The sequence below is a fragment of the Schistocerca cancellata genome, chromosome 8 (assembly GCF_023864275.1).
Source record: "Schistocerca cancellata isolate TAMUIC-IGC-003103 chromosome 8, iqSchCanc2.1, whole genome shotgun sequence".
Lineage (NCBI taxonomy): Eukaryota > Metazoa > Arthropoda > Insecta > Orthoptera > Acrididae > Schistocerca > Schistocerca cancellata.
Genome location: NC_064633.1, coordinates 42,416,574 through 42,437,063, shown reverse-complemented (window position 1 = coordinate 42,437,063; position 20,490 = coordinate 42,416,574). Strand labels below are relative to the sequence as shown.

Here is a 20,490-nt window from a genome sequence, read left to right as displayed (position 1 = left end):
TACTTAGTGAAAACTAGAACAACTGTAGCAGAATTTGTATTAAGTGAACTTGTGTTAAATTTTGCAAGGTAAAGCGAAGAGCAAAAAAAAAAAAAAACCAAATCGAGTAATTAATTTCATTTTTTTTAAATTTTTTTCGGATTGTACAAAGCTATCAAGCTTTCTTTGCGACTGCAACCACTGATAGCAACACAGAAATAATCAGTTCTTCAGAACAAGTGAAAAGGAGTAATAAATGTCGAAAGAAACGTTTATAAAACATAATATTGTTAAGCAAAAAGGATTTTTACACTATGGGTATCAAAATGTGATAACAGATTTTGTTTGTAAAATGTTCACATAATTATGAATGATGATGCTTTACAGATAAAGCGAAGCGCGACTCCTGAAAGGATTCTTAATTTGTAGCACGCTCAGCAGAGGAAAACGTATATATGTCGAAACTAGTGGTCTGTAATAAACGAATAAATAAACTGCTTTTGTATACGGGAAGAAATTTCTAGACATTCAAGCACATTTGCAACGTACATACAGTGATCAAATTCACATCCAATATAGTACAATTTCCACAACTATGAGCAAACTCTCGAACAGTCAAATATACACTATATATATATATATATATATATATATATATATATATATATATATATGGAACTGGAGAACATCGTATTGCAGTCTATGACATAAGGTGTTAAAAGCTCATAGACTCTTTGTCTGAAAAGCAAACACAGTTTTTAGCAATATTTTCGATGTTACTTGCCTCTGATATGAGTTCTTCTACGCGCTTCAGCCTGAGATCATAGGGAAAGTGGCGATCCATTCGCAATAATGCCTGCAAAGAAAAAAAAAACAAGTGAGGTTAACACACTCGGCTACAAGACGCTTTAAGGGGCGTCGTGGCGAGGGAGGCAGTTTGCAGAGGAGAAGAAATATTTCTTACAAGAATGAAAATAAAATCATTTACAGTGACAGATAAATGATCAAATTGTTGTAGTAATTGCTATCGTTTTTCTTCCTTCCAAAAAAGATGAAACTGGGGAAATATCGTAACTGAAATTCGATATTTCTATTCCACGGGAAAGAGACGTGAAAGGGAAGCAGTAATAGAGAAGGAAGCGAAACAGCGTTGTAATCAGTCGTGTTACCCAGTCTGTACAAAGACCATGTGCAAGGCAAGCGAAAACGAAATTTGAAAACCCATTCAAGCAGAGGGAGAAGAAAAAAAAACTTCAAGGTTTGCTGATGTCATTGTAGATACATTAAGGACAGATAAGGATCGGAAGATCAACTGAACGGAAAATTTTCTGAGTCTTCTGAAAGAGGTTTTAATATGAACGTCAAAAAAAGTAAAACAAGGGAAATAGAACGTAGTCGAATAGAGGCAGGTTGTTGTGACAGATTAGGAAATGCGTCACTAAAAGCATTAGATGAATTTTTTGGCAGCAAAATAGACAATGGCAGAGAGGAAGAGGATATATAATGCAGACTGGCAATAATAAACTTTTCTGAAAATACTAATATGTGATTAGCTATTTTGCCAGTCGAAGACAAGCTTGTTTGGCTCATGGAAGAAATTCAAGGAGAAGATGAAGCACATGAACTGACAGATGTTTGAAGATAGACACCGATTCCAGCCACAGTCTACTTACAAGTATCTGCAGGTCAGTATGAACTAAGGAATATAGAAGTACATGGTGTTCCACAATTCATGTTACATCCTTCTAAAGGTTGTAGAGGGGACTTAGTAGATCAAGTTTTACACAGGAACCCATGTTCAGAAAAGTCATCTAAGGACGCTACAGAGCGTCAAAGTCGTAGGTGCCAGCGTCTCTAAACGTATGTACGAGGTGCATTCAAGTTCTAAGGCCTCCAATTTTTTTTTCTCCGGACTGGAAAGAGATAGAAACATGCGCATTGTTTTAAAATAAGGCCGCGTTCATTGTCAATACGTCCCAGAGATGGCAGCACCGTACCGCAGATGGAATTTTACCGCCAGCGGCGAGAATGAGAACTGTTTTAAATACTTAAAATGGCGACGTTTTCCTTACTTGAACAGCGAGCAGTCATTCGTTTTCTGAATTTGCGTGGTGTGAAACCAATTGAAATTCATCGACAGTTGAAGGAGACATGTGGTGATGGAGTTATGGATGTGTCGAAAGTGCGTTCGTGGGTACGACAGTTTAATGAAGGCAGAACATCGTGTGACAACAAACCGAAACAACCTCGGGCTCACTCAAGCCGGTCTGACGACATGATCGAGAAAGTGGAGACAATTGTTTTGGAGGATCGCCGAATGACTGATGAACAGATCGCCTCCAGAGTTGGCATTTCTGTGCGTTCTGTGCACACATTCCTGCATGACGACCTGAAAATGCGAAAAGTGTTATCCAGGTGGGTGCCACGAATGCTGACGGACGACCACATGGCTGCCTGTGTGGCATGTTGCCAAGCAATGTTGACGCGCAACGACAGCATGAATGGGACTTTCTTTTCATCGGTTGTGACAATAGATGAGACGTGGATGCCATTTTTCAATCCAGAAACAAAGCGCCAGTCAGCTCAATGGAAGCACACAGATTCACCGCCACCAAAAAAATTTCGGGTAACCGCCAGTGCTGAAAAAATGATGGTGTCCATGTTCTGGGACAGCGAGGGCGTAATTCTTACCCATTGCGTTCCAAAGGGCACTACGGTAACAGGTGCATCCTACGAAAATGTTTTGAAGAACAAATTCCTTCCTGCACTGCAACAAAAACGTCCGGGAAGGGCTGCGCGTATGCTGTTTCACCAAGACAACGCACCCGCACATCGAGCTAACGTTACGCAACAGTTTCTTCGTGATAACAACTTTGAAGTGATTCCTCATGCTCCCTACTCACCTGACCTGGCTCCTAGTGACTTTTGGCTTTTTCCAACAATGAAAGACACTCTCCGTGGCCGCACATTCACCAGCCGTGCTGCTATTGCTCAGCGATTTTCCAGTGGTCAAAACAGACTCCTAAAGAAGCCTCCGCTGCTGCCATGGAATCATGGCGTCAGCGTTGTGAAGAATGTGTACGTCTGCAGGGCGATTACCCGAGAAGTAACGCCAGTTTCATCGATTTCGGGTGCGTAGTTAATTAGTTAATTAGAAAAAAAATCGGAGGCCTTAGAACTTGAATGCACCTGGTGTTTCCGTGAGGACGTTACCCACTTTCTATGGTGATGGCGAAGGAGAAGTGTATCAATTTAAGGTAAGGGTCTCTGTACCGGAAACGAATAGCACATTATACGCGAAACCCGTTCTGATACGTCTGACAATGGAATACATATAGCTGTACTGTTGGTACTATGATTGTAGGATAGACCACTTTCAGTGGTGGCAGTATGGAGGAAAACAAGAAAAAATGTCCTTAAATATGGGCTCTAAAATGCATACCCTGAGGAGCTATGGCCTCTCGTTCATCTTCGATACTGTGAAACAGTACTCCTCTACTGAACAAGGCCTCATAGCTCTTCAGCCTATGCATTTTAGAGCTCAAGTCTGCAGGACATCTTTTCTTCTTTTCGCCCATACTACCACCTCTGAAAGTTGCCTATCCTACAATCATAGAGCACCAGTGGTACCGTTATATGTATACCACTGTCAGAGATATCAGAACGGGTTTCGCGTATAATTTGCGATTCGTTCGTTTCCGGTACAGAGACCCTTACCTCAAAATGATACATATATTGAAGCGCAATAGAGGTTGGTATAGGCATGCGTATTCAAACACAGATATATGTAAACAGGCAGAAGACGGCACTGTGGTCGGCAACGCCTGTGTAAGACAGTAAGTGTCTGGCGCAGTTGTTAGGTCGGTTGCTGCTGCTACAGTGGCAGGTTATCAAGATTTAAGTGAGTTTGAACGTGGTGTTATAGTCGGCGCACGACGATGGGTCACAGCATCTGCGAAGTAGAGATGAAGTGGAGATTCTCCCGTACGACCATTTCACGGGGGGACCGTGAATATCAGGAATCCGGTAACACATCAAATCTCCGACATCGCTGCGGCCGGAAAAAGATCGTGCAAGAACGGGACCAATGGCGACTGAAGAGAATCTTTCATTGTGACAGATGTGCAATCCTTCCGCAAACTGCTGTGGATTTCAATGCCGGACCGTCAACAAGTGTTAGCGTGCCAACCACTCAAAGAAAGCCCACTCGTGTACCTCTGATGACTGCACGACACAAAGCTGTACGCCCGCATCTCGTGGTCGTGCGGTAGCGTTCTCGCTTCCCACGCCCGGGTTCCCGGGTTCGATTCCCGGCGGGGTCAGGGATTTTCTCTGCCTCGTGATGGCTGGGTGTTGTGTGCTTTCCTTAGGTTAGTTAGGTTTAAGTAGTTCTAAGTTCTCGGGGACTGATGACGCATAGATATTAAGTCCCATAGTGCTCAGAGCCATTTGAAGCCACAAAGCTGTACGCCTTCCCTGGGACCGTCAACACCGACGTTGGACTGTGGACTGTTGATGACTGGAAACATGTTGCCTGGTCAAATGGACCTGTACGGATATGGAGACAACCTCATGAATCCATGGATCCAGCATATCAGCAGTGGACTGTTTAAGCAGGTGGAATCTCTGTAATGGCGTGGGGCGTGTGATATGGAGCACCTGATACGGGACCCCTGATACGTCTAGATACGACTCAGACAGGTGACACGTACATAAGCATCCTGTCTGATCACCTGCATCTATTCATGTCCAATGTGCCTTCCCACGGACTAGGACAAAAATGCTACACCCCTGACGTGCAGAACTGCTACAGAGTGGCTCCAGGAACACTCTTCTGAGTTTAAACACTTCCGCTGACCACCAAACTCCCCAGACAAGAACATTATTGAGCACATGTGGAATTCTTTGCTGTTCAGAAGAGATCTCGACCCCCTCGTACTCTTACTTATTTATGTACATCCTTGCAATTGTCATGGTGTCAGTTTCCTCCAGCACTATTTCAGACATTAGTCGAGTCCGTGCCACGTCATGTTGCGGGACTTCGTGCTTGCGGGAACCCTACACGATATTAGGCAGGTTTACCCGTTTCTTTGGCTCTTCAGTGTGTATCCTTCTACATTATAATAGAAAATTTGTAACAGCATCACGGGATCGCTCTGTATACAAATAAATTTACAGATTCCGGCAAATGTAACTTTGTCGCTCTTTATCGTCGTTGGATGACGGTTTCGGACATGGGCTCCGATGTAAACCTTTATCTACCTAATTTCCCCGTAAAACCTCTAGAAGTACCCGCCTCCATGGTGGATGTCGCTAATTCACGTTTCTACGCGGGGGTAAATTGGTTCGAATCTGGTGGTGGAAAAAATTTTACTGCCAGTGTCTGGCTCGGAAGGGGGGCAGAGGTGTTGCCATAAAATTTCTTCTGCCAGATTTTGCGCCAATGTACTGTTTTCAATACCAAACGTGTCCACAGTCTGTCATGAGGTGATAGCATATGACACTGTTGACGGTGATCCGTCCGCCGGATGGGGGCTTTAGGCTTGGCGACCCCTCGGTGCTTCTCGCACGGGGTCTCACATTCTACCTTCTCTCATCGTCACACAACACACACACGATTCATACATGCAGTATTACAAAAAGTTGCACTGGAGCATGTTACTAACCGTGGTGTGCGTACTGTAAGACCTTCGGTACACACACCATCAGATTATTTGACTTGTCGCTCTAACGAAGTAGGCGAGTGTCAGCAATATGTCTCGTGGTCTTATCGTGGCGTGTTTATCTTCTGCCGTTAGGTCAGAGGATAGAAATGCCACTTGCACGCTTAGAGTAGCAGATTGACGGTGACCAACTTTAAACAGAACTCGATTAATTTTCACACAGATTTATTGAAATAATAAAAAACATAGATATTACGTAACTTGATTCTGGATGCTGTTTACAATTGACAATCTGAAGTTCCTTTGGTCTTGGTACGGTAATCTTATTCTCACATATCTCTGATACTTGACAAAGTGTCTATACATTTCTTTTCATGGCTATGTACAGGAATATGATAATCTTATTAGGCGCAGACTGAAACTTGACTGCAGACAAATGCAGACTGACTAACCGGAGACTTTTTTTTTCCTTTATTGAGTTTCGATCCCCCCTAAAGGGAGCGGGCTGGCAGCAGCTTATTACGCCGCTCTTCAGCCTACAGAATTTGTTTTAAAAAGATGAAGATAATAAAAATAATAACAGTTGGCGATAAAATCGGTGACTTAAAGGTAAAATGGCAGAAAATACTGGAGCTTAAAACATAAAACACAGGGTGGATGATGCTAATAAAATACACAGGAAGCGGAAAAATAATAGACAGATAATTAAAAAACACGGCGACAGTCTGGTTTCTGTTCGCAAGAGATATAAAAAGCACACCCAGCGACAGCATGATTTCTGTTCGCAACACTGTGGAAAGACGCACAACACTGAACACTCACTTAAACACTGCACTAAAAAATTGGCACAAATATGACATACCACACCCGAGAGCAGGTGGGGGAAACTAGTCAGATGACGGGAAAAAAGGGGGGGGGAAGGAGAGGAAAAGTGAAGGGGGAGGGGGGAAAGGAGCCAATGGAAGATGAGGATACATAAGAGGGGGGGGGGGTGCTGAGCAGACGTGCCAGGGAGTGGGGAAGGCAGAGGAGAGGAGTCTAAAAGGACGCAGGAGGGGCGAGAAAGGGAGATGGTAGGCAGGGATAAATCACAGGATGGAAGGGGGGAGGAAGAGGGAGCCCAGGGAAAGGATGGAGAGGGAGGTGAGGATCAGAGTTGATAGGAAGAATAAATGGAGGGAGAGAGGGCATCATCCGGGAGGGGGAGTTGATGGAAGCCACCTTGGGAAAGGAGATGTAGGGTGTAGAGATGGAGAGTAGGGGGGAACTAACCGGAGGTCTGTACACTCGTTATAATTCCTCGCGCATTCTGGTATCACTGCGCGAGTGTGATCCGCGAGGAGAAAAGGTTCTACCTTAGCAGCCATCTCATTGGCTGTGTTACATATTAATACGTGGATCGGCGGAAGCAGAATTTGGTCCGTCTCTATGACAGCGCCACCTCGTAGTGCGGAGACGGACGAGCGCTGCGCCTGCGCTGTTGTGCTTAGCGGGGCGCGCTCTAGTGGGAAAGCTGTGTACGCGCTGACTACGCGCGAACTATGTACACAACACAAACAAACCTCTAGAAGTGTGGAACATAAATTGTGAAAGTCCCTGTATAATACAGCTGTCTACGTATCGGTCGCGACAACCAAGGAGTCGTGCGACATAAACAAAAACTGATAGGTTTGTTCCTACATGTAGGCGTGTTTCTGCATCTGAAAGGTGATTTCCATTCAAATTTCGAGCCAACTGCACAATAATGGTGCTAGTAGCGCCACTATGAGGATGCAGATCACATCTGTTTTCAATACAAGCTGTAACGGTCGTGAGCGTTCGACAATGGATGTAGTGAGTTGATGTTAATGAACAACGCCTTGACGGTGACAAAGACGTTATCATCAACACGTCATTGCGTTTGAATGAGGTCGTGTAATAGGGGCTACGAGAATCTGGATGCCCCCTCTGCGATACTGCAGAAAACCTTGGCAGGAGTGTAGCCACTGCACGTGATTGCTTGGAGCGCTGGTCACGAGAATGTACGGTCGCAACAAGACTAGGCTCTGGACAGTCACGTGGCAGTACAGAGAGGGAAAATCATCGTCTCCGACGTATGACTGTGGCTCATCTTTCTGCGACGGCTGCAGCACTTTGAGCAGAAGTTGGCATCACAGTGACACAACAAACTGTTACAAATCGACAGCAACTGCATAAATATTAATTTTATTGTTAATAATCAACAGCCACAGTTGCACCGTTTACCTAGAATTTGTAAGTAGGCTGTTTATGTTTTCTTATTGGCAACGTTACGTAGCGCTCTGTATGAAAATCACTGGCTGTGCTGTGTGCAGTCTGTGGCTAGTTTGCATTGTTGTCAGCCATTGTAGTGTTGGGCAGCTGGATGTTAACAGCGCGTAGCGTTGCGCAGTTGGAGGTGAGCCGCCAGCAGTGGTGGATGTGGGGAGAGAAATGGCGGAGTTTTGAAATTTGTGAAAATGGATGTCATGAGCTGCTGTATATATTATGACTTTTGATGACTATTAAGGTAAATACATTGTTTGTTCTCTATTAAAATCTTTCATTTGCTAACTATGCCTATCAGTAGTTAGTGCCTTCAGTAGTTTGGATCTTTTATTTAGCTGGCAGTAGTGGCGCTCGCCGTATTGCTGTAGTTCGAGTAACCAAGATTTTTGTGAGGTAAGCGATTTGTGAAACGCATAGGTTAATGTTAGTCAGGACCTTTCTTTTGCAGGGATTTATGAAAGTGAGATTGCGTAGCGCTAAAAAATATTGTGTTCTACAAGGACTGAAGTGGGTCTACACCTTTGATGACCCACCAATACCATTATTTCTACAAGGACTACAGTGGGTCTACACCTTTGATGACCCACCAATACCATTATTTTTCTACATGGACTACAGTGGGTCTGCATCTTTGATGGCCCACCAATACCATTATTTCTACAAGGACTACAGTGGGTCTACACCTTTGATGACCCACCAATACCATTATTTCTACAAGGACTACATTGGGTCTACACCTTTGATGACCCACCAATACCATTATTTTTCTACATGGACTACAGTGGGCCTGCATCTTTGATGGCCCACCAATACCATTATTTCTACAAGGACTACATAGGGTCTACACCTTTGATGACCCACCAATACCATTATTTCTACAAGGACTACAGTAGGTCTACACCTTTGCTGACTCACCAGTACCATTATTTCTACAAGGACTGCAGAGGGTCTGCACCTCTTGTGGCCCACCAATACCGTAATCTCTACTAGGACTACAGTGGGTCTACTCTGTGATGACCTACCTACCAATATTCTTCCAAACTTCGACTGACTCTGCTGTGGGTTTGCTCTGTTGTGGCCCATTACCTGTCTGCATGTCAAGAGTCAGCACTGTCTTTCCGTTGGAAGGACAACACTACTTCTTCAATACTGCATGGAAATCCACTATTTCCGTGTGCATTGTCTTTTACTGCTCAGACTTTGAGAAAAGAAATGGCAGTTTTACTGTGATGAATGATCAGGACTGTCTTTATGGACTGTGAGAAAATTTTAGCTTTTGACCAACATTGTATTAATAAGTGTGTGTATTTCATATCTTTCTTACTGTAATTATGAAAAAAATTTTCAAATCTGTATTGGCCAGTGCCCAAAAAAATTTGTAAAATTTTTTGTGGGGAGCATGGGGGCTATGTAAGTAGGCTGTTTATGTTTTCTTATTGGCAACGTTACGTAGCGCTCTGTATGAAAATCACTGGCTGTGCTGTGTGCAGTCTGTGGCTAGTTTGCATTGTTGTCAGCCATTGAAGTGTTGGGCAGCTGGATGTTAACAGCGCGTAGCGTTGCGCAGTTGGAGGTGAGCCGCCAGCAGTGGTGGATGTGGGGAGAGAAATGGCGGAGTTTTGAAATTTGTGAAAATGGATGTCATGAGCTGCTGTATATATTATGACTTTTGATGACTATTAAGGTAAATACATTGTTTGTTCTCTATTAAAATCTTTCATTTTCTAACTATGCCTATCAGTAGTTAGTGCCTTCAGTAGTTTGGATCTTTTATTTAGCTGGCAGTAGTGGCGCTCGCCGTATTGCTGTAGTTCGAGTAACCTAGATTTTTGTGAGGTAAGTGATTTGTGAAACGCATAGGTTAATGTTAGTCAGGGCCATTTTTTTGCAGGGATTTCTAAAAGTCAGATTGCGTAGCGCTAAAAAATATTGTGTGCCAGTTTAAGCACAGTCGTGTATAATTGTTCTAAGGGGACGTTTCAAATTTACCTAAGTTACAGTCGGGATAAGCCAACCTTCTTCAGGATAATAGTAACTACCGTTTGTCCATAGTGGACATCGTCAACCTAAAACTACAAATCCAGACTATAAAACTTACCTGGCGCAACTAAAGCTGTGAGGACGGGGCGTGAGTCGTGCTTGGGTGGCTCAGTCGGACACAGTCTGCGTTTGGCAGGGCAGCAGTGCGCACCGGGCTCGGCCGTCCACGCCGCTGCGCACGCGGAGTGTTTTGTTTACTTCCTCGTCACCGCGCTTCTTGCAAGGGAACCTGCCCATCGCACCCCCCTCAGATTTAGTTATAAGTTGGCACAGTGGATAGGCCTTGAAAAACTGAACACAGATCAATCGAGAAAACAGGAAGAAGTTGTGTGGAACTATGAAAAAAAATAAACGAAATATACAAACTGAGCAGTCCATGCTAAAGATATCCAATATTAAGGATAATGTAAACCGAGGAGCGCCGTGGTCCCGTGGTTAGCGTGAGCAGCTGCGGAGCTAGAGGTCCTTTGTTCAAGTCTGCCCTCGAGTGAAATGTTTACTTTTTTTTTATTTTCGCAAAGTTATGATCTGTCCTTTCGTTCATTGACGTCTCTGTTCACTGTAATAAGTTTAGGGTCTGTGTTTTGCGACCGCACCGCAAAACCGTGCAATTAGTAGACGAAAGGACGTGCCTCTCCAATGGGAACCGAAAACATTTGATCGCAAGGTCATAGGTCAACCGATTCCTCCAAAGGAAAACACGTCTGATATATTCTATACGACACCGGTGACGGCATGTGCGTCACATGGCAGGAATAAGTTGTCGACCCACCTAACTTGCACACTTGGCCAATGGGTTAAAAGATTCTTCTACCTTGCCCGATTTAGGTTTTCTTGTGGATGTGGTAATCACTCCCAAAAAAGTGATGAGAACATAGGAGTTTGTCACATAAACTGGAACAAATGAATGCAACAGTTTCACAGTCGCACAGTTTTCCCTGCGCTCTGTCAAAACATATGTTTTTACCTTTTTCAAAATTTTCCGTTTGTAGACCGTCAAATCCTGCATATGTCCAAGCAAATCTGAACATGTCCTGGAATTTTGGAGAGCGAAGTTGATTATGTGTGAGTGCCTGACCTTTGATAATTGTCTGAAAAAAAATGAAATTTCTCACTCCAGGAAAGACTTGAACCAAGGACCTCTAGCTCCGCAGTTCCTCGCGCTAACCACGGGACCACGGCGCTACTGTACGCTGAGTACCCTTGATGTTGCCTATCTTGCACATGGACTATTCAGTTTGTACATTTTCTTTACTTTTTTCTTAGTTCCACACAATTTCTTCCTGTTTTCTCGAGTGATCTGTGTTCAGTTTTTCAAGGCCTATCCATTGTGCCAACTTATAACTAAATCTGAGGGGAGTGCGAGAAGGAGGTTCCCTTGATAATCGAACAAGCTCTAATGGCCAACTCTTACAGGAAGAACACTCTTAAGTTCACCTTCTCAAATGAATACGCACGACCCAAAGCACTGGACGTCGAGCGCTTCCTACGCGAAGACGTGAAGATCCCCCGTGACGACCTCATCGGCATACACCTATCGATCACTAGCAGCGTCGTTTATGTTAAGATGACTTCCGACGCTGCCTGCAATGAGATTATTCAAAGGACACGACATGGACTAAAATTTCGGCACTCCGACGGAAACGTGGGCCTGTGGATGTCGACCATGCAGGACTTGGCCTTCGGACGATCCGTGTATTCGAACTGCCTTTCGAGGTGAATGAAGATGAAGTCATCACGGCGCTAAGCCCGTTCGGAAAAGTCCAGAGCCACGTAGCCGAGACATGGGCACAGTTTACGACGTATCCGGTGCTTAATGGTGTCAGACAAGTCCGAATCGATCTCAAACGGCACGTTCCATCGTAAATTTCTATCGGCGGCTGCCGCGCGGTGGTCATTTACGACGGACAACTTCGAACATGTTCCGGTTGTGGCAAAGAAGGCCTCGTCCGTAATGAATGCCTGCAACGCCGCATCACACAACTAAGGTGCGACGACACGAACACCGACAGAACCACAACCACCCTTCCAGTCACCTATGCGGCGACACTGCACGTCCAGCCCTCACAAGACGCCGTTCATGAGCGTCTCTCTGGACCGATACACCAGGAGGCGTCCCAGCACCTTGACACCGGCGATGCCGCCCGTGAACATGTCCAACAGCCGGACACGCCCACGCTAGAAGATCACAAGGATACCAACGAGACTGTTCTGGAGAATAACGACCGCATCATAACACCCGCGGCTTTTGTACCGGAACGACGTGAATCTCTTCCTTTCTCAGACACCGAAACTCATTGCCGAAAGCAGAAGTCGCCCAAACGACGACAAAAACGCCGCAAGAGATCAGAATCGACCATTGAGCCCCCTCCGCAGGACGAAGAGATGGCACATCACTCTGACGGAGTACACGATAACACTTTCTCCTCTGCCACGGAGACGCATCATCCACAAGACGGTGAACCGTCCAACAGAGATCGTGCGTAAGCCCCGCGCCCAGAAGCCATGGAACACAGCACGCCTGTTGTCACCGACGCCATTGAGCCGACTCGGCCAGCGCTGCCACCTCTCGCCCATGTCAAACCTGTCGGACATTTTTCATGGGCGGATGACACGGATTTCCCACCTCCATCTGATGCGGAAATGAGATCTGTTCCTCCGTTAGACCAACACTAAAATGAGGGAAGTTTCTACGGCGACTCCCGTGACTTCTGTGGACTTCACGCATCCACGACGACAATCTTCATCAGCTACGAGCCTATCGGCAGCACGGATCTCCCAACAGGCGTACCGAATAGCTACTATCAATACTAATAATATCGGCTCCCACGTTAAACTTCAACTCCTCCGTGACATGCTAAGAGCAGCGGACATCGACATCGCCCTGTTACAAGAACTGAGGACAGCAACTTGGACTGGGTGTTATGGATATCAGACGTACGCCGCCCCTGCAGCTATGGAACACACAGGAGCAGCCATCCTCCTACGAGAAGGGATTGCAGTTTCCGATGTCGCATCCAACGGCGCTAGGGGTGGCCATAACAGTTGAAGGACTCAAAATCATAAATCTCTACGCCCCATCGGGCACTGATAAACGGAGGGATCGCTCCCAGTTCTACGCAGAAGATATCACGCCTTTATCCCTCGGCCGATACGATCATCTCATCGTAGGCGGTGATTTCAACTGTGTTCTCGAGCGCGCAGACCAATACCCCCATTTCACCACATGTCCGGAACTTCGCTTCCTCGTCCGCCGCCTTCGTCTCCTCGATACTTGGCGAGTGGTACACGGCGACCGTCCGGGGTATACACACATCACGAGCCACTCCGCCAGCCGACTTGATAAAATATACATCTCTGTCGCTCTCAAAGCACTTCTCCTCGACGCGGAACGTTGGCCGTCTGCCTTTTCGGATCATGACATCTACATCTGTACCATGAACCTACGTCGACAATCTATATGGCGCAGTGCAGGACCTTGGAAACTCAATGTCACGCTACTGCGGGACCCTGAATGTCGACAACAGGTCACCGACACGTGGCACACCTGTGTTCAACGCATTTTGCGTTACGAGACCACACTGCAGTGGTGGTTGCTGTGCGCCAAACCGGCCATCCGTGGCACATTGACATACTATGGCAGAGCCAAAGCCAGGTGGAATCACCACACAACTGATTTCTACTGTAGCGCTCTTCGTGAACTCATGGATCATCTTCCATCTCCGGATCGTCTAAAAGAAGCTCAACGCATCAAGGCAAAGATTTTAACCTTGACCAGATGCCGTCTAGAGGGAGCCATTGTACGAGCACGCAGCCAAGATAGGATTAACGGCGAAGAACCTTCTATGCATCATACTGTTCAACATGTTCGTCGACGCAGACAGGCTTTAATGTCAACTTTAGACCTACCTGATGGACGACGGCTGACATCGCAGGCCACCATTGCGGATGCATTCACAACGCGCTATAGACTTTTCTATCAAGAAGTACCTGCCGGTGCAGAGGCCATTGCTGAGGTTGCCCAGGAGACACTCAGTACTCTAAACGCAGCAGCTGCAACCCTCCTGACTTCTGAAGTGACCGCCGACGACGTCCAAGGCGCTGTGACCAAAGGGTCTCTGAATCGATCTCCCGGCCCGGAAGGTTTACCTCTCGGATTTTACAGAACCTTCCAAGATTTGATGTTGCCACGATGGGGGGTCATGTACTGGGAACTTTTGTCCGGCGCGGCGAACTCGCCACCAATGTTCACGGAAGGCTTACTTGTACCAGTCCCGAAACCCGCAGGAGGAACACGACTCGACAATTAGTGGCCAATCACGTTACTCAATTCCGACTTCAAGATTTTCACACGCCTTCTACCAGTGCGACTCAAGCATGTCTTACGAGACATTGTTTCCCACGAACAAACATCCTTAGGCGGCGATCGTAATATACAGACAGTCCTCAGCGAATACCGAGATGTGATCGCTGTGGCAACACACTCGCGACTGCCAGGCGCTTTAATCTCCATCGACTTCAAACAAGCGTTTGACCGAGTCAATCATGCATTTCTCAACGCAGTGATGGATCGAATGGCAATTCCCCCGACGTTCACGCAAGTGATTATGCGGCTCCTTCGTGGGGCAACGTCCAGGCTTCTCGTCAACGGCAGACTTACAGAACCTATACGAATTGAACGCTCAGTACGGCAGGGTTGCCCTTTGTCGACGGTGCTTTATGCAATTGCGATGGAACCACTCATTTGCGGATTACGGCGACGTTTGACAGGTATTCCACTCCGGGATCATATGTTCCGCTGCCGAGCTTCAGCCGTTCAGCGGCCGACGTACAAGCTGCGATGCAGTGGATTACCCGTTACAGTGCAGGGGCAGGGAGCGCTATGAACGTGGCAAAATCATGCGCCATGAAGATCGGTCGCGGCCTTCCCGCAGACAGCGTAGTCCCATTTCAGCTGGTGGACACTCTTCGTTGTCTCGGATTGGTGTACACGCGAGATATTCGCCGCACCTCGGCGATCAATTTTCGGGCGCTGCTGCAACGCATCTGGGCCAACATACAAAATAACATACTACGCCCGCTGAATACGTGCCACAGAGTCACCTTCGTCAATACCCATCTGGCAGCCCGAATACCCCATATAGCGCAGATTCTGCCCATCACTGCGACACTGGCGGCCAGATTACAAGCGGCTTTTGGCTATTTTATTTGTTCTGGACACATCTTCAAAGTCCAGTATGAAGCTCTCACCTTACCGAAGCGGGACGGTGGCCTCGATCTGGTTAATGTGAGAGCCAGGACTACGGCACTTTACACCAATACTATGCTCCGGTTATGAAAAAGCCAAAATGCTACTTTTACTGGAATGTTGACCACTGAGCTCGCACCTGTTTCGAGACGCCCACCGACGTCTCTGGCACACATCCCACCTCCGATGTCACATATCGGCCGTTTCTTTTTGGACTATAGCTACATATGCACCAAGCTCCCCAGGACCAGGAAGACTACCACCCGCGAAATCTACCGCCTTCTCCGAAAGTCTCCACCCCGCAACCCCGTCGAAACACGTTACCCCCAGGTTTCATGGCCTATAGTTTGGAAAGCGATCCACCAACCATATCACACCACTGACACCACCTCTATGTGGTACCTTCTCGTCAATGGCAAGTATACTACAAGACAGAAACTGCATCGCATCGCACTGGTGGACTCACCCCTGTGCCTCAATTGCAATGTCGAAGACGCAGATTTACATCGTTTTGAGTGTGGGCCAGCAGCAGCTGTCTGGACCCTCGCACAGAAGATTGTGGCTTTCTACCTCCGAATACCACCACATCACGTTTCTCCTACCATGATGATATATCCCGACTCGACCTACTTTCCATCGGCTAAGTGGACGCCATCACATGGATCAGTGGCATGGCTGTCAACTACCTCTTCCGGGACGACATCATCGATCCGGCGGAGTTTTGGACACGCCTCCAAGTACATCACCACACCCTTCGCCGACATCGACACTAACGGGCCACTTTCGCGAAATATTTACAGAGCATTTTCACCAACCCGCCTCAAAGCTGGAATCTCAACAAACCGTGCCAGCCAAGACTGGACGATCCCACATTCCCCTTTAATGGTCAATGATAGAATGCATTTTGTTCTGATGGCGCGCCAAAGTGGAGCATGGCGCGGAAAGTATTCCTATTTTATTTCACTTCTCTTTTCTCCTCCTCTTCTAAGTATTTTTTTCCTTACACATGTAACAAAATAAATAAATAAAAAAATAAAAAAAGAAGGCCCTTGCGGAAATATAGCTACCTTTTATGTTTTACGTTTTCAAAGGATATTGTGTTATTTTATGAGGAATGTCGTCTTTTATTTTCATACACAAGAGGTTTTAATTTGCTTTCTCCTTACCTGCAACTTTAAAAAAAGACTAAAACGTTGGTAGAAAAAATAAAAATAAAAAATAAAAAAGGAAAAAAATAAATAAGTTGGTAGAAAAAAGTGGTCAGCAATTGTAAAAAAAATAGTCGGTAGAGCACTTGCCCGCGAAAGGCAAAGCTCCCGAGTTCGAGTCTCGGTCCGCCACACAGTTTTAATCTGCCAGGAAGTTTCAGTTCCAGATAAGTTTTACAGTCTGACGATAATTTATGGATTTATAGTTTTAGGTTGACGATGTCCACTGTGGACAAACGGTAGTTACTGTTATTCTGAAGAAGGCTGGGTTATCCCAACTGAAACCTAGGTAAATTCTAGGTAAACTGTGCAACTGAGGCTGTTGATTATTAAAATTAAAATTAATGTTACAAATCGGTTACTTCAAGAACAGCTACGTGACAGACGCCCTGTGGCGTGTACACACTGACCTCAATCCAGCGCCATTTGTGACTTCAGTGGTGTCGAGCAAGAGCCCATTGCAGAGCAGGGTGGAAGTCTGTTGTGTTTTCTAATGAAAGCTGGATGTGCCTCGGTGCCAGTTACGGCCTTGTGTTGGTTACAAGGAGGCCAGTTGAGAGCCTCCAACCAACGTGTCAGCATGCTGGACACTCCGGACCTACACCTGGATTTACGGTCTGGGGTGAAATTTCGTATGACACCAGGAGCACTCTCATGGGTATTCCACTCATCCTAACGGCAAATTTGCACGTCCAACTGGCGATTCGAATTGTTGTGCTGGAATTCATGAACAGCATTTGAGGAGGTGGTTTTCAACAGGATAACGGTCGCCCACATACCGCTGTTGCAGCCCAACATGCTGTGCAGAGTGTCGACACGTTGTCTTGGTCTGCTGCTATCACCAGATCTGTCTCTAGTCGCGCACATATGGGACGTCATCTGACAACTCGAGCGTCATTCACAAACAGCGTCAACCGTCCTTGTACTGACCGTTCAAGTGCAACGTCATGGAACTTATAGTGGTTGGGGAGAGAGGTGTACTCATCAATTACCGGGAAGCTGCATCACAAATTTCCCAGAAACGCGCGATGGAATACATTAAATAAATGTTAATATCGTGTTGACATCTTCAACTTTTGTAGTCCTGTCTTCCTCAGTTGCGTGTAATATTACGGTATATTGATAATTTTTACTTATAGACCGTCTGACAGCAACTGAATAAAACACAATTTTAGTGCCATACGCGTTTCGCCTTTATTTTCTGCAAGGCATCATCAGTAGCCTGGAATATGTACATATGTTTGCTATTTAATTTACATTTTTGTCACTGTGCCTATAGGTTATAAACAGTTCTGGTGGTTGGTATCTCCTATTAAGTAGTAATGTTTTGAACTGTACTTACAAGTTGCGTGGACAATTTCTTAGATATTACGCTCCTGTTGCATTTTTGGTGTTGTTCTGCTTTTTATGCATGACAATATGCGGGTTTTTTTCCAGATTTCACAACACTATGAACTGAACGCTTGTTTCAATTCAGTGTTTTGGTTTCTGTTGCCGACTGTCAAACGTTTTTGCGAAAGATCGAATGTTATTGCCAAACCTGTGAGTGTAGTTATTGAAGTATCTGTGATCTGTTCGCGTATGCATTTGCGTGCGTGCGTGTGTGTGTGTGCGTGTGTGTTTGTGTTTTGGTGTGATATAATTTTTTGTGCTGTGTGTGTATATATATTTTTGTACTTTGGTGTGGTACAATTTTTTTTTTTTTGTGGGCTGTGTGTGTGCGTGTGTGTGTGTGTGTGTGTGTGTGTGTGTGTGTGTCCAGATGGTGAAGGGGGAAGAGTTTTTTTGTTTTATGTTATCATTTCCTTTGTTAAGTGTAGTAGGGAGCGTGTGCTGATGTGTGTTTGTTCATTTACCACTTGTTTGTTTTCTGCTATGGCTTTCTGGATGTGGAAATTTTCTTGCGTTTGTATAAGATGTTTGTCATGGGTGCTTATTCTCATTATTTTCATTTCTTGTTCCATGTTTGTAGGATGATCGTTATGGTGTTTTAAATGCTCTGCAAATGTGGAATGGTTTGTTTCAACATCTGATATGTTCTTTGTATCGTGTTTCAAAATTCCTGCATGTCATGCCTATGTACACTGCATCACAACTTTGACATTCAAGTTTATATATTCCTGATTGTTGGAATTTGTCCCTCTTGGTAGCTGGCTGGCTTAGGTGTGATTGGAGGGTTTGCCCAGGCTTATATGTTATTTTGAAGCCCTGTCTCTTTAGGATGTTTGCAACTCTGTGTGTCAGTTTATGTGTGTAGGTCATGGTGTACCGTCTGGTTCTTTTCTGTGTGGTGTTGTCATTGTGTATCTTTGTGAGTGCGTTTGTAGGTTTTCAGCTTGTGAGTTCTCTTGTATTCTGGAAATGTTGTGTTTGTTTTGTGTTCGTGTTTTTATTTTTTGTTTGATCCTGTGTACCACATGTGTGTCATATGTGTTGTTCCTAGCTATTTGTATGATTATACTTATTTCTTGTTCATAGTTTCTCTTGCTGAGTGGGATTCTGTTTAATCTATGTAACATGTGTCTTGGTGCTGCAAGTTTCTGGCTGTGGGGATGGTTGGATGTGGAATGTACACTCCTGGAAATGGAAAAAAGAACACATTGACGCCGGTGTGTCAGACCCACCATACTTGCTCCGGACACTGCGAGAGGGCTGTACAAGCAATGATCACACGCACGGCACAGCGGACGCACCAGGAACCGCGGTGTTGGCCGTCGAATGGCGCTAGCTGCGCAGCATTTGTGCACCGCCGCCGTCAGTGTCAGCCAGTTTGCCGTGGCATACGGAGCTCCATCGCAGTCTTTAACACTGGTAGCATGCCGCGACAGCGTGGACGTGAACCGTATGTGCAGTTGACGGACTTTGAGCGAGGGCGTATAGTGGGCATGCGGGAGGCCGGGTGGACGTACCGCCGAATTGCTCAACACGTGGGGCGTGAGGTCTCCACAGTACATCGATGTTGTCGCCAGTGGTCGGCGGAAGATGCACGTGCCCGTCGACCTGGGACCGGACCGCAGCGACGCACGGATGCACGCCAAGACCGTAGGATCCTACGCAGTGCTGTAGGGGACCGCACCGCCACTTCCCAGCAAATTAGGGACACTGTTGCTCCTGGGGTATCGGCGAGGACCATTCGCAACCGTCTCCATGAAGCTGGGCTACGGTCCCGCACACCGTTAGGCCGTCTTCCGCTCACGCCCCAACATCGTGCAGCCCGCCTCCAGTGGTGTCGCGACAGGCGTGAATGGAGGGACGAATGGAGACGTGTCGTCTTCAGCGATGAGAGTCGCTTCTGCCTTGGTGCCAATGATGGTCGTATGCGTGTTTGGCGCCGTGCAGGTGAGCGCCACAATGAGGACTGCATACGACCGAGTCACACAGGGCCAGCACCCGGCATCATGGTGTGGGGAGCGATCTCCTACACTGGCCGTACACCACTGCTGATCGTCGAGGGGACACTGAATAGTGCACGGTACATCCAAACCGTCATCGAACCCATCGTTCTACCATTCCTAGACCGGCAAGGGAACTTGCTGTTCCAACAGGACAATGCACGTCCGCATGTATCCCGTGCCACCCAACGTGCTCTAGAAGGTGTAAGTCAACTACCCTGGCCAGCAAGATCTCCGGATCTGTCCCCCATTGAGCATGTTTGGGACTGGATGAAGCGTCGTCTCACGCGGTCTGCACGTCCAGCACGAACGCTGGTCCAACTGAGGCGCCAGGTGGAAATGGCATGGCAAGCCGTTCCACAGGACTACATCCAGCATCTCTACGATCGTCTCCGTGGGAGAATAGCAGCCTGCATTGCTGCGAAAGGTGGATATACACTGTACTAGCGCCGACATTGTGCATGCTCTGTTGCCTGTGTCTATGTGCCTGTGGTTCTGTCAGTGTGATCATGTGATGTATCTGACCCCAGGAATGTGTCAATAAAGTTTCCCCTTCCTGGGACAATGAATTCACGGTGTTCTTATTTCAATTTCCAGGAGTGTCTTACGTTTCTTTCATTAAATACACATTTTTAAAGTTGTGGTATTCTTTTTGAATCACATCGCATATTACC

General features: G+C 46.3%; 1 protein-coding gene across 2 annotated transcripts in view; it reads right to left on the bottom strand.

Moving 5' to 3' along the window:
* LOC126094604 (protein white-like) overlaps positions 1–20,490 on the bottom strand; it is a 316,644-nt gene that overhangs the window by 204,841 nt on the left and 91,313 nt on the right. For both annotated transcript variants that reach the window (XM_049909079.1, XM_049909080.1), the window contains exon 4: positions 764–835. In XM_049909079.1, coding sequence (XP_049765036.1) covers positions 764–835 — 72 coding nt within the window. The remainder of the gene's footprint in view (positions 1–763; positions 836–20,490) is intronic.